The 14496-nt window shown below is 34.5% G+C and overlaps 2 protein-coding genes across 2 annotated transcripts; both read left to right on the plus strand.

Moving 5' to 3' along the window:
• Window positions 1–905: 905 nt before the first annotated feature.
• Window positions 906–2642, plus strand: LOC136785618 (uncharacterized). Its single transcript, XM_066746773.1, is given in 1 exon segment — window positions 906–2642. A coding segment is annotated over 1 exon segment (1737 nt).
• A 2592-nt stretch (window positions 2643–5234) lies between these two features.
• On the plus strand, window positions 5235–6040 carry LOC136785628 (uncharacterized). Its single transcript, XM_066746784.1, has 2 exons — window positions 5235–5580; window positions 5697–6040. The coding sequence occupies exons 1-2, from the start codon at window positions 5235–5237 to the stop codon at window positions 6038–6040; spliced, it is 690 nt and encodes a 229-aa protein (XP_066602881.1).
• Window positions 6041–14496: the final 8456 nt, after the last annotated feature.

Consider the following 14496-nt stretch of genomic DNA (forward strand, 5'->3'; position numbering starts at 1 on the left):
CCTCGAGAAGGACCTAGAAAAAAAAGGTCAAGGGACGGGCCACTACCTGTTTCACCACACAGTATCCTCATACTCAGCCTTGGTTTTACTACTACTTGGAATAGGACTCTACGCATTGTGGCACTATTGTCAACGTAGGCCCACACCCAAGCCAAGGACCAGAGTAATAAAAAAAGAAGCGATGGAGATGCAAGAGGATGTTAACTCTCAAAACTCCGACCACATGTCCGTGCTGTAAACAATTAAGAGTCCCTTATGGTACTCTTCCCCCAGGGGGGGAGGGGTGTTATATACATATAACTACTTATACTACTTTTCTCTATTAACTAGCCAATAACTAGAATTAAAACATTTAATTAGTAAAAGTTAGTTTAATTCAAAAAGGCTCCGGTTGCATTCTAACCAAGAGCCGTGTGGCGTCATTCGTATGCAACCTGAACCTCTTTCTTAGGCAACAGTACTTCTCTGTTGCCAGGGCCTCAGAGCGCGCGTGGCTAAAAATCTTAGTCAGCTATTAGAACAATCGTCTTATTGACGCACGGTTGACTTAGTAACCACTGACGCACGATCGATTCCCTAAAACCATACCATATATGGTCATGAGAATCGATGCATTTTGAGGCAACGACTTGACTGCTCGGTTCCTGACCGATCAGTCCAGGCCCAGCAGTAACTAGAACAAGTCATCTGACTTTAACCGAGTATTAGCTCCCAAGTTACTCTAATTTCAATCTAACTTCAATTAGATAATCTTTTTATTTAAAACCTCTAAAAACCTGTATAACTATAATTTATTTTTATAACTCAACATTGTAAAATAACTCTACAAGGACTGAATAAATTTAGTTGTACCAAAAGTACTTGAATTAGTTTGTCACGGTGTGAACCCATAACAATTAAAAATCATGTTTAAAAAAGGGACTCACTCTCAGCCAATGCATAAAAATCGCTCAAAGAAGCGAAAATTCTATGGAAATGCACATACATCTAAAAATGATACGGCATTTACATCCGCGTCATAGAAGAAATTGAAACCAAACGAAAATTTTGACGTGGCTGTTACTCCAAGCTTGGTTTACTGCATTTTAGAGTTTACTACCGTTTTCTCAGCCATTTCTTCGTCTGTTATTTGTAAAAATTGTAATAGTGAAGTGTCATTTAAACAGTGTGGTTTACGTGGCGTGGGTTTCAAGATTTCCATGCAGTGCAAATGTGTCGAAGCAAAACAAATTAATTCAAGTCCTATGATTGGAAATGCATACGAAGTAAATCGTCGTATCGTTTTTGTAATGCGTTTATTAGGACTTGGCGTAGAAGGATTGAAAATGTTTTGTGGATTAATGGATATGACACAAGGTTTTTCTAACAGCGGTTATTATGCTATATTGAATAATATATACATTTCTGCTTCGACCGTTTATGAAAATGCGTTGTCCTTGGCCGTCACTAAGGAGAAAGAGCTGAATAAAGAAGCCGGGAAACCAGAAGATGAGTTTACAGTCTCCGGAGATGGATCGTGGAAAAAGCGAGGTTTTTCATCTTTATTTGGTGTCTCAACGCTAATTGCAAAATATAGTGGTAAAGTGGTGGATACGTGTGTGCAAAGTAGTTTTTGTCAAGGATGTCTTTTGTGGAAAAATAAAAAGAACGATGATCCATATGGATATGAAGAATGGCTCGCTTCCCATGAAAATTGCACAATCAACCATACTGGAAGTTCTGGCAAAATGGAGATAGATGCTATCGTGAAAATGTTTTCCCATTCTACAGACAAACATAATGTCAAATATTTGACGTATGTAGGTGATGGTGATAGCAAAACCTTTAAAGGTATTTTAGATTCACAACCATATGGCGAAAAGTGTGTTGTGATTAAAAAAGAATGTGTTGGACATGTGGAAAAGAGAATGGGAACTCGGCTTAGAAATGCAAAAAAAGCAAATAAAGGGATAGGAGGAAAAGGTGAGGGTAAACTTACGGACAAAGTTATTGGCGAATTGACCAAATATTATGGATTGGCCATTCGAAGACATCCGGATTCCATTGCTGACATGAAAAGAGAAATTTGGGCCACTTTTTATCATTATATATCAACGAATGATAAGCCACAGCATCAGAACTGTCCGTCAGGTGAAAATAGTTGGTGTAAATGGCGTAGAGCTGAATTTCTAGGAATCACCGATGAATTTCAACACGAAAAGAAGCCACTATCGAAAGAAGTTCAAAAAATTATTCGTCCAATATACGAAGACTTATCGAAGGAAGATTTATTGATCCGATGCTTGGGAGCAGAGACTCAAAACAATAACGAGTCATTAAATTCGTTAATTTGGACTTTCGCTCCTAAACACCTTCATTCTGGTGCAAAAGTTGTTGAGCTGGCCACATATCTCGCTGTTTTAATATTCAACGAAGGATTTCAACCAATATTAAAAATAATGGAAATTATGGGAGCGGATATTGGCATCAATGCTCAAGGTTTTGTGCATAATCGCGATAACTCTCGCATCGAACGATCAGAGAAACGCATAAGTGATTTCGCTAAACAAGCCCGTATTTCCAACAGGGAAGAGAAAAACGAATTGCGTCACTTTTATGAAGAAGAGGAAGGTGTGCTGTATGGACCAGGCATAGCAAATTGATGGTAAGACCATTTTTTTATTATGGAATATATAACATAATTTTCAAACGCGTTTTTCTCGAAACACATTTTTTCAAAATTGCTGCCTTGATATCTCAAAAACTAGTTGACCGATTCTGCTCAAATTTCTACAGAATCTTCAGTACATATACAGGGTGTAACGAAACGACCGCCTTTTCTCGTAACTGGAGGTTAGGGGTGACAAACTGAGTGCACCTGTAAAATTTCGTTCGAATCGTTCAAGAGATTTAAAAGTTATTTCTATTTAAAAATCACCCTTTTTCAGTCCTTTTCGAACGACTTTAACTGCATAATGGAAAGTGGAGAAAGTGAAAAACAATTGATTAGCACCCAGCTAGAATGTAAAAATTATCGATCGCGTGCGGTAATACTTTTGCTATTTATTTCTTTAATCTGGCTATTAGATTAATTTTAAAAATAACAAAATCCTTTACATTACAATTCCAATTCAATTCAGTACAAGCATCATTGACTGATTTGATGGAAAGAGCGAGTTGACGCAATGTAAAGGAAACTATCAAAAGCTAAGATATCGCGCGAGCGCAATGATAACTTAACAGACAATGCATGAGGGCATTCTCTTTTTACTAACGAAGCTAAAGGGAATGATTCAAAATCAATACATTGATGAAAGAGAAAACTAAACTCACCCATTAAATGTTCTGCAAGTTCCTTTAAATCGAAGTTTTTGAAAAAGCTTCAAACTGGCTCCTCGATGATTTCCAGAAAGCACACTATCACTGATTTTGCATTTAAACACTTGTGAATTTAAACAAATTAGGTATTAACCTACGTTTCTTCAAAACACTGGTGAATTTGACACTTTTGAACTGTTTGAAGTAGGGTGATTAAGAGTGGTCGAAACGAACGATTGATTATTCTATCTCTCTGTGTCTCTCTTTTCAGCCTACTTCAAACAGTTCAAAAAGTGTCAAATTAACCGGTGTTTTGAAGAAATGTAGGTTAACACCAAATTTGCTTAAATTCGCGAGTTCTTAAATGCAAAATCAATGAATGTGTGCATTCTGGAAATCATCGAGGAGCCAGTTTGAAGCTTTTTCAAAAACTTCGGTGTAAAGGAACTTGGAGAACAATAATGGGTAAGTTTAATTTTTTCTATCATCAATGAATTGATTTTAAATAATTCTTTTTACCTTCGTTTGTAGAAAGAAAATGCCTTGATGTGTTTCCTATTAAATTATCAGTGCTGTCGCGTGACATCTTACCTTTTGATACTTTCCTTTTCATTCTATCTTCTCCCTCTTTCCATCAATTCAGTCAATGATACTTGTATTGAATTGATTTGGAATTGTAATGAAAAGGATTTTGCTATTTTTAAAATTAATCTAATAGCCAAATTAATGAAATAAATAGCAAATGTATTATCGCGCGCGATCGATAATTTTTACATTCTAGTGGGGTGTTCGTCAATTGTTTATCCACTTTCTTTACTTTATTATGCACAGTTAAAGTCGTTCGAAAAGGACCGAAAAAGGGTGAGTTTTAAATGGAAATAACTTTTAAACCCCTTGAACGATTCGAACCAAATTTTACACGTGCATTTGGATGGTTACCCCGAACCTCCAGTTACGAGAAAAGGCGGTCGTTTCGTTACACCCTGTATATCTACAAACTAGACTACAATTGTTAAGATTGCTACAACGGTTTTTTTTTAAACCAGTTTAATAGATCCAAAAAAGTGCGAAAAATTGGTGTTTTTTTTTCAAAAGCGTGTAAAAAAATAATTTTTTGGAATTATGCTTTCATTGTAGTCTAGTTTGTAGCCTCAAGTCTCAGGATTAAAATGCCGTTTCGTTTTTTGATTTCAGATAAGCCGAACAACCGGAATCATGGCAGCAGTGGAGCATTGTTTTTGTTTTGGAGTCTTATTGTGGGCGGTGTTACGCAATTACCACAACATATATTGACTTGAAAAAATTCATAAAGATAATTCAAATTATAATAAATATTGTCCATAAATTATAAATTAGTTGATCTTAATGGTTTCCGAGAAAAAAAAAATTAAAAAAGCTTAATAAAACAACCGTCACATAGGAAGACCCCCTTAATAGAAGGTAGGGATATTATAATTAAAACGGACCATAAACTACTGGTATTTGCTTTTAGTCAAAGATCCGACAAGGCTATGCCTAAACAAATGAGAAATTTGGAATATATAAGTCAATTCACCACTTAAATCACATATGTAAAAGGAGAAGATAATATCGTGGCAGATGCTCTGTCCAGAATTCAGCAAATTGAATTACCTGTAATTTTTTCCACGGAAGAATTAGCAAAAGCCCAACAAGAGGATACAGAGTTACAATCTCTCATATAGAATAACAGAACCTCACTAGATCTCAAGAAACTTAATCTACAGGATAATAATATTTCAATTGTTTGTGATACTTCTACAGCTGATGTTAGACCTTTTGTTCCACAATGTTTAAGAAAGAAGATTTTCGACATAGTACACGGATTAACACTTCCTGGAGGCAAATCTACTCTGCATCTCATAGATAAACGTTTCGTATGGCCAAACATGCGTAAAAACATTTTAAATTGGGTAAAAATGTGTCTACAATGCCAAAGAGTTAAAATTCATAAGCATATTCATACGTATCCTGAAAACATTTCTATACCAGATGAAAGGTTTAGACACATTCACATAGACATTGTTGGCCCTCTACCTCCCAAGGAAGGATTCAGATACATATTAACCATTATAGATCCATTCACCAGATGGCCAGAGGCCATACCGTTAAAAGATATTTCAGCAGAAACTGTAACCGATGAACTCGTCAACCATTGGATTGCTAGATTTGGAGTACCCGCCGTCATCACTACAGATCGTGGACTCCAATTTGAATCACAGATTTTCCAGGCTCTAGCACATATAATTGGAGCTAATAAGATACGTACTACATCTTATCACCCATCATCCAATGGAATGATTGAGAGATTCCATCGTCATTTGAAATCAGCATTAATGTCACAAAAGGATAATAACTGGGTACGAACCTTGTACCATTAGTTTTATTGGGACTTCGTACCAGTGTTAAATTAGATCTACAAGCGTCATTGGCAGAGCTGGTCTATGGAACTACGTTGCGACTACCCGGAGAATTCTTCATCGACGTACAAGATTCGCAACAACCTCGATTGTTACTAGAACGTCTTAGAAGCACAATGCGAAGTATACGTCCAGTGGCTATATCATTTCACGAAAGTCAAAAGACTTTCATACATAAGGATATATACACATGTAGTCATGTATTTATTAGAGTCGACGCCGTTAAGAAGCCATTAGAAGCTCCATACGAGGGATCGTTCAAAATACTCCGCAGGATTAATGATAAAGTGATGAAATCGAAGTAAAAGGAGCCCCTACCACTATTTCGATAGAACGTTTAAAACCTGCTTTTGTAAATAAAATTCAAGAGATCCCACAGGAAACCTCAAGTACTCCTAGAACTTACGAGAGACATAACAGAAAGACTGTTAGATTCGCGCATTAATAGTTTTAAATATTCTGCGCTATAGGGGGAGTATTGTAGCGATCTTACTTACACACACTATATCTAATAACCAAAAACTGTCCGCGTTTCTTTTCTGCGGATTGGATCGGATTGGATTGGCATCTAGTCACAGTCACGCAACTTACAACAAAAAATAACTAGATTCCCTATAATCCGGTGTGTCTATTCCTGGTCGAATTGGATCGAATCGGATTAAGATGGCGGCGTCTATGATCTGCTAAAGTGATGTGTCAAAATGACATTTAATATCAGTAGATTGAAGAGCCGGAATATTAGCAATCAATCAATAATGAAGAGGTGCTTTCCAAGCGACAGAATTTATTTATGCTGTTGTAATACACTTTGATGCAGTTATTAATTCAGATGAGTATAAATTTAACTATTATATATGTAAAATTTATTAGAGTACGAGATTCTTTGTGGTTTCTATGATTTTTACAGGTAGTTTTCTTTATCACAATGTTTGAAATGTCTATCAAATGAGGAAAATGTATTACCAAGGATATTTAGGATGGATAAAAAATTAGACGAAAAGACTGCAATTTGAAGAAAAATGCAGGAATTGTCCAACGTTTATTATTTGAAGTTTAAGTGCAGCCTACATTACATGAACTATAAAATTATAGCTAATGGTTAATTTAAACTTGTTTAAATTAAACGATCCTAAAGACAAGAATCACTTTATTATTAAATTAGTTCATATGTCTTAACCGATTGAAGGAAAGCTAATACAATGGCAGTAAAAGAACGGGAAATATATAGTGGGAAATATGGTGGAATTAAATGGTGAGTAATATGTAGCTATATATTAAAAATTGGCAAATAGTTACTATAATAATATTCAATTTAAAGTTTTATCAAAGAAATAGATTTACCAAGAGGCTCACCGATAGGTGGAATAATTAGTTCTTAATCAATTACCTATATACTTCTTGGTTGCCAAATATCCATAGAGCAATTGCAATTGGTTTTGTAACTGATATGTGGAAACTTCCTCTTTCAACTAAGATTGGGCCAATGGTTGCAATTAATATTTCAAATGTTTCTCTATTGACACGAAAATGATATTTAAAATCTAAAAAAAAGCATAGAATTTCAAAATAATTTATAATATTAAATAGCTGATAACATATATTTTTTACCTCTTAACGGGATCCCTCAAGCCCTCTGTAGCCAATATTACGGAACGAAAAACGAGGGAGAATTGTCCAGCGCTATTTTTCAACCGATTTCAATGTTTTTGGGCTTATTGGAATCGTTAGGACTCGCACTTTGTCATAAATAAAGCCGTATTTTTCAAAAAACGTAAAAAAAATAAAATTGTTTAAAAATTCGCATTAATATTATTTAAACGCAAAACAAATCGAAAAATCGGGCTTGTTTATGACGAGGTGCCAGACCTAACGATTCCAACAAGCCCAAAAACATTGAAATCGGTTGAGAAATAGAGCCGTACCATTGTCCCGCGTTTTTGAGGTGGACGAAAAACAAAAATTTTTAGGAAGAAAGCTAGGCTTCCACACCTCTCGCGGCTCACGCTAACGTGTTCCCCCACTCCAGCATCGAAACTTACTGCGAAGCTTTCCTCATATTTACGCTATTCCCCTATCTGTAGCTATACACATATAAATACCGCTAAAATAATGTTGAGAACATTTCATTTCACCGATATAATGAATATGCTGAAAATGCAATTATCATTTTGAAACAAAACTGTAGAAAAGGAGATTACGTAATGCTTGAAATATAGGGCATACGGCGAAACGCTGGACAATGGTACAGTCGTATTTTTCAACAGAATTTGATGAGACTAGTAATGGTTAAAGCCATTCTTCATGTAGATTGTCCTAAAGAGCTCGCATTTTCGATAAAGCTTATAGTTTTTCAGCTATGAACGTTTGAAGTTGCACGGCGCACAAATACATATTTCTTCTCTCGCGTAGATCAGCTGTTGCGCACGTCCATCTTCAATCGTTCATAACTGGAAAACTATAGGGTTTATCGAAAATGCGAGCTCTTTAGGACAATATACATGAAGAATAGCTTTAGTTATGACTAGTCTCATCAAATTCTATTGAGAAATACGCCTGTACCATTGTCCCGCGTTTTGCCGGAATTTCAGGTCTTCAAGCGTCACTGACTCGTTCATTCTGCTATTTATTCCGAGCAAAGTAAAAATGCACCAACAACTTGGGTAGCATCATTGAATAGAGCGTGAAAAGGGGAGACACTTTTATGATATTTTCATAATTTTGCAACTCTCCTTTTGGTCATTATAATGCAAACTGTAACAAGATGCGTACTCGAAGTAAATAATGTTGGCTTCCCCTTTCCCCTCTGCAGCTTGTTGCCTTGTCCAGCGTATGTAAACCAGCATAGTAGGCCTACATACATACGGGTGCGACTGTGTTAGTGACTCGTGGAGTGTACTGTAAACAAACACACATAGCGTTTTTCATGTATGTACGTGGGTCTTATTTTCAATCGCGAAATTGCCCTTCTAAATTAATTGCATTGCACCTTCTACGACAAGCTTCATAAGATTAAGAAATACTAATAGCAGCATGTACATTATCGAGAGCTTCTAATGTAATTTCTCAATGTGCAATCGTACTTTTATTTGTTCCGAAATAAATAGCAGAATGAATGAGTCAGTGACGCTTGAAGACCTGAAATTACGGTACAACGCGGGACAATGGTACAGGCGTATTTCTCAATAGAATTTGATGAGACTAGTCATAACTAAAGCCGTTCTTCATGTAGATTGTCCTAAAGAGCTCGCATTTTCGATAAAGCCTATAGTTTTCCAGTTATGAATGATTGGAGATGGACGTCCGCAACAGCTGATCTACGCGAGAGAAGAAATATGTATTTGTGTGCCGTGCAACTTCAAACGTTCATAGCTGAAAAACTATAAGCTTTATCGAAAATGCGAGCTCTTTAGTACAATCTACATGAAGAATGGCTTTAATTATTACTAGTCTCATCAAATTCTGTTGAAAAATACGACTGTACCATTGTCCCGCGTTTCGCCGTATGCCCTATATTTCAAGCATTACGAAATCTCCTTTTCTACAGTTTTATTTCAAAATGATAATTGCATTTTCAGCAATTTCATTATATCGGTGAAATGAAATGTTCTCAACATTATTTTAGCGGTATTTATATGTGTATAGCTACAGATAGGGAAATAGCGTAAATATGAGGAAAGCTTCACAGTAAGTTTCGATGCTGGAGTGGGGGAACACGTTAGCGTGAGCCGCGAGAGGTGTGGAAGCCTAGCTTTCTTCCTAAAAATTTTTGTTTTTCGTCCACCTCAAAAACGCGGGACAATGGTACGGCTCTATTTCTCAACCGATTTCAATGTTTTTGGGCTTGTTGGAATCGTTAGGTCTGGCACCTCGTCATAAACAAGCCCGATTTTTCGATTTGTTTTGCGTTTAAATAATATTAATGCGAATTTTTAAACAATTTTATTTTTTTTACGTTTTTTGAAAAATACAGCTTTACTTATGACAAAGTGCGAGTCCTAATGATTCCAACAAGCCCAAAAACATTTAAATCGGTTGAAAAATAGCGCTGGACAATTCTCCCTCGTTTTTCGTTCCGTAATATTGGCTACAGAGGGCTTGAGGGATCCCGTTAAGGAGTAACGTAAAGCAACATTTGTAAAAAAACTTGGAATACGGAAATGGTTTTGCCTAGTTGTTTTAATGATAACTCATCTTCTTCATCGAATGTACCAAAAATGAAACTAATAACAGCAGATGGATCCATAATCCTCAGAATCTACAAATGTTAAGACAAAATTTATTTTATTTATCTTATTAAACACGAAAGAAAAATAGAATAAATACTTTATTATTTAATTTAAAAGATTTCTTGTATTTTAACTGCTACTGTATTAGCTTTCCTTCAATCGGTTAAGACATATGAACTAATTTAATAAGATAAAGTGATTCTTATCTTTAGGATCGTTTAATTTAAACAAGTTTAAATTAACCATCAGCTATAATTATATAGTTCATGTAATGGAGGCTGCACTTATATTTCAAATAAACAAATGTTGGAAAATTCCTGCATTTTTCTTCAAATTGCAGTCTTTTCATCTAATTTCTTATCCATCCTAAATATCCTTGGTAATCCATTTTCCTCATTTGATAAGCATCTCAAACATTGTGATAAAGAAAACTACCTGTAAAAATCATAGAAACCACAAAGAATCTTGTACTCCAATAAATTTTACATATATAATAGTTAATTTATACTCATCTGAATTAATAACTGCATCAATGTGTATTACAACAGCATAAATAAATTCTGTTGCTTGGAGAGCACCTCTTCATTATTGATTGATTGCTAATATTCCGGTTCTTCCATTTACTGATATTAAATGTCAATCACTTTAGCAGACCATGGGCGCCGCCATCTTAATCCGATCCGATCAAATCCGACCAGGAATAGACAAACCGGATTATAGGGAATCTAGTTATTTTTTGTTTTAAGTTGCGTGACTGTGACTAGGGGCCATTGTAACCAAGCAATTCAGGCAAGCCACATGTACATACAACATGGCGGACAAAAATATGAACGCGGAAATTTGGGTTGGCAGCAGTGATCGTAAACCCCGTGAACGTCGTTTTTTGTAGAATCAGATTTTTGCCAAATGGTTAGTACACGAGACTTTTGACAGGTCCATTTGTTTACATTATTATCTTTTTAACAATGCTAAATGCAAAGCCTGTGTCGCCTGTGTTAACAAATGGTGAATATATTTAACAATTATAACTACGATTTGTAGCTGACAGAATGTAATGAAATGTTATTACTGAATAAAATAAATTAAACCTTGACTTTTTGTATTTTTAATTAAATTCAAACTGTAGATATTGTTATGTTAGCATGTAAAATAAATGGAAATTGCCGGTTTTGTATAAGAATTATATAGGTGTTGTGGTTCTATCGCTGATTCACGACAAACTCGAAATTCTTTTGTATAATAAAGTTTATTGACGTTTGATTTACAATGTTTCTTCTTTATACAAATTGATAACCAGAGCTATGAGCTAGATAATTATAGTTTTAAGAGACAAAGGATTGCCTGGATAAAATTAAGGTATGAGAGGTCTGAAGGTCCTAGGAGACTCGACTTGTTCCTTCTAGCTTTTGACTCGAACTGATTTTTGGGGCTGCACGTTTGGGGCTCCTACCCTCAAAGTGCAGCGTCAAACATTACCTTATATGGTAACATTTGCGGGTCCCAATGGTCAAATGCGTCATTGTTCTAGAACATTCGACTGTCGTCGAAGTGCATTTTGCCACGTGTCGGGACTTAGCCTTGGCGACTGTGTGAACGAGCTGCGTCTGGCGCTTCGTATTACATTTAGGAATTTGTCGCTTTTAGGAGTATCTCTCCTTTACAATGAGGCTATTGATATTTTAATATAATTATGATAGATTTAGAGTTATTAATTATATCTTTAAATGATAATAATATTAATAATATTAATTATATAATGCTTATTGTAGCAATGAGTTATGTATGTTTATTCTATGTACATAACATAGGGGAGTGCTTTATAATTAATTTTGAAGTGGTATGATAAATGAAAAAAAGTTTAATTTGTTGAAAGTGAATTTTATTAAACTATTAAAGTTGTTTTTTTAATTTAAAATTATCATTTAATTAATATGAATATTTATAATTCTATGGCGCCAAAATTACATAAAGGTATCGTTTCCTGGTTTCATGAAGATTTATTGGTGTAAACGAAATTGAGAGAACATGTTAAAGTTAAAGCAATAATGACTAATTTAATAAGAGCCATAATGAATCTTATATCGCCAATGAACGCCTTTGAAGCGAGTCAGTTGATTCATGTATTTTTTTGATAATAATTTATTATCCAACGATTATACAAAAGGCGAAGACTTCTTTTTATTTCAACGTTCATCGAAATCTATTTCACACGATCAAAGGCGTGAATTATGTTGTGTTATACTTCAATCTTTGTTTACTTTAGGAAAAACGTCTTCTTCCTCCAACAATGGTATTACGTCAGTTAAAAGTATCGGCCAAAAACTAGGAAAAGGAAAAATACAGCTTTGTAGTCGTATTAGATATAAAAATTATATATTGAAACCAATAATGAATATTTTACTATTTAGGTCTTCAATTAGAAACCAAAAGGGTCACCAATAAGCTCGCTACATCCTTGAACCTGTCAAAAGTCTCGTGTACTAACCATTTGGCAAAAATCTGATTCTACAAAAAACGACGTTCACGGGGTTTACGATCACTGCTGCCAACCAAAATTTCCGCGTTCAGATTTTTGTCCGCCATGTTGTACATGAGGCTTGTCTGAATTGCTTGGTTACAACGGCCCTAGATGCCAATCCAATCCGATCCAATCCGCAGAAAAGAAACACTCACAGAATCGCTCTTTTCGTTACTGCAAGCGACAACTATCGGTGGTTAGCGATACCGACAATCATCGCTGGGAAGCAGCGTTGCCAAGTGTAGTATAATTATACTACCGTAGTATAATTTTCCTATAGCGTAGTATCCTTAGGATACTACGCTACAGTTTCTGTTCCCTGCGGGATCCTACGCTATAGTTTCTGTTCACTGCGGGATCCTACGCTACAGTTTCTGTCCTTGCGGGATACATAATACATACTACGTTTTGGCCATTAATCTTGAGTCTTGGCGAGGGGAAGTTAGAATCAGAGGGGCGAGGGGATTTTTAGGGAGTTTGTCCGTAGCTGTCAAATGGCGCGATTAACCCTCAATTTTATATGATCAACAAAAATAATATTTTCGGAAAACGATTGTGGAAAAGAAGGAAGGATTTTAATAAATAACAGAGAAGACAAAATATATCAGATGAGTATAAATTAATAGAAAAAATGAAAATTATTGTGAATTTTTAAGAAAATATACTTTGTGGTTATTTTATTTTTGTTACAGTTGAAATCCGGTTATGATGACTTTCAATTAAGGAAAAAAGTAATTATAGACTAATAAATGAAAAAGTATTAAAAAATGAAGCACTTCTCTGTATGGCCCAGTCATTTCAATAATTGTGACTTAATGTTATAATAGTGAATGTGTAAGCGATTAGTGCATATACAACAAACTCTTATTGTAAATTTAATAATCTTGTATGACAATGTTTTAATTACTATTATTTTAAATTAAAGCTAGTTTAATTAACATATTTTTATTTCATCCCTTTCTCAAAATTCTAAACACACATGGTAATTACCTATTCTTGTAGTAGTCATATATTCGTTAAATTACATACAAAATTACAACTGTTTTATATTTGTAAAGCATAGCTGTTTGTTGCAATGATTTTTATTATTCAATGTGAGACAAATCGCATTTTGTTTAGGTAAATGTCTTATTTTTCCGCCACATCCTTCCATATCTTATGCGACATTTAATGGCTCCGTTCCACTATTTTCTTCCAGTCTATATCATATAACATTAATTTTCTAATCATTTATACATACACACAGATCTAATTATACTGCTGATCTGCAATTATTTTTGTAATTGTTGAAATGATTGTTAAACCATTATCTTGTTTAATTTGTAAAATGGACATTTGAATGATGCTATTAAAATTTGGCAACTTTTCTGCGAGATATGTTCTGATAATATTTGTGAAGATAAAGTTCTTTAAAAGGTATATGTATACTGCTGAGTTCATCTTGTTTTCAGCTTTAAATAGTTTTCCAACTACACGCATGGATATCTATTTTGAATATAGAATACATATTTCATTACATCTATTTTGATATTGTTAAGATTGATAGAAAGATATCAATTCTTTGAAAATGATATAATATATATCTAGTAACTGGATTAATTAAGGTTTTAGAACAGATAAATTTCACAAACAAATAGGACTAACAAAATATGTATTATATATTGAGGAAGGATATCCAAATGTGAATTATTTGAAGCTAAAAGCAAGATAAATTCAGCAGTATCCTTAAATGTATTGGAGAACAACATCCTCTCAAATTTAAAGAGAAGATATCCTATGGAAGAGATGCCAAACATTATAAGTAAAATAATTCAAGTGTCTATTCTTCAACTTTAATAGAACAATGATTTACCAATCATCTTGACATTATAAGATTAATTAGTCAATAGAATAGCTATATCTGAGTGTATATAAAAATAGCAAAAAATTAATCGTATATTTTGAAACCTAAAAGAAAGAACTAACAAGGCAAATAAATGTTACATAAAATATGGAAGGATGTGGCGGATAAATAAGA

This window comes from Prorops nasuta, unplaced genomic scaffold (assembly GCF_024137725.1).
Source record: "Prorops nasuta isolate Cenicafe-Biocafe unplaced genomic scaffold, Cenicafe_Pnas_1.2 PNAS00001, whole genome shotgun sequence".
In the NCBI taxonomy this organism is placed as follows: domain Eukaryota; kingdom Metazoa; phylum Arthropoda; class Insecta; order Hymenoptera; family Bethylidae; genus Prorops; species Prorops nasuta.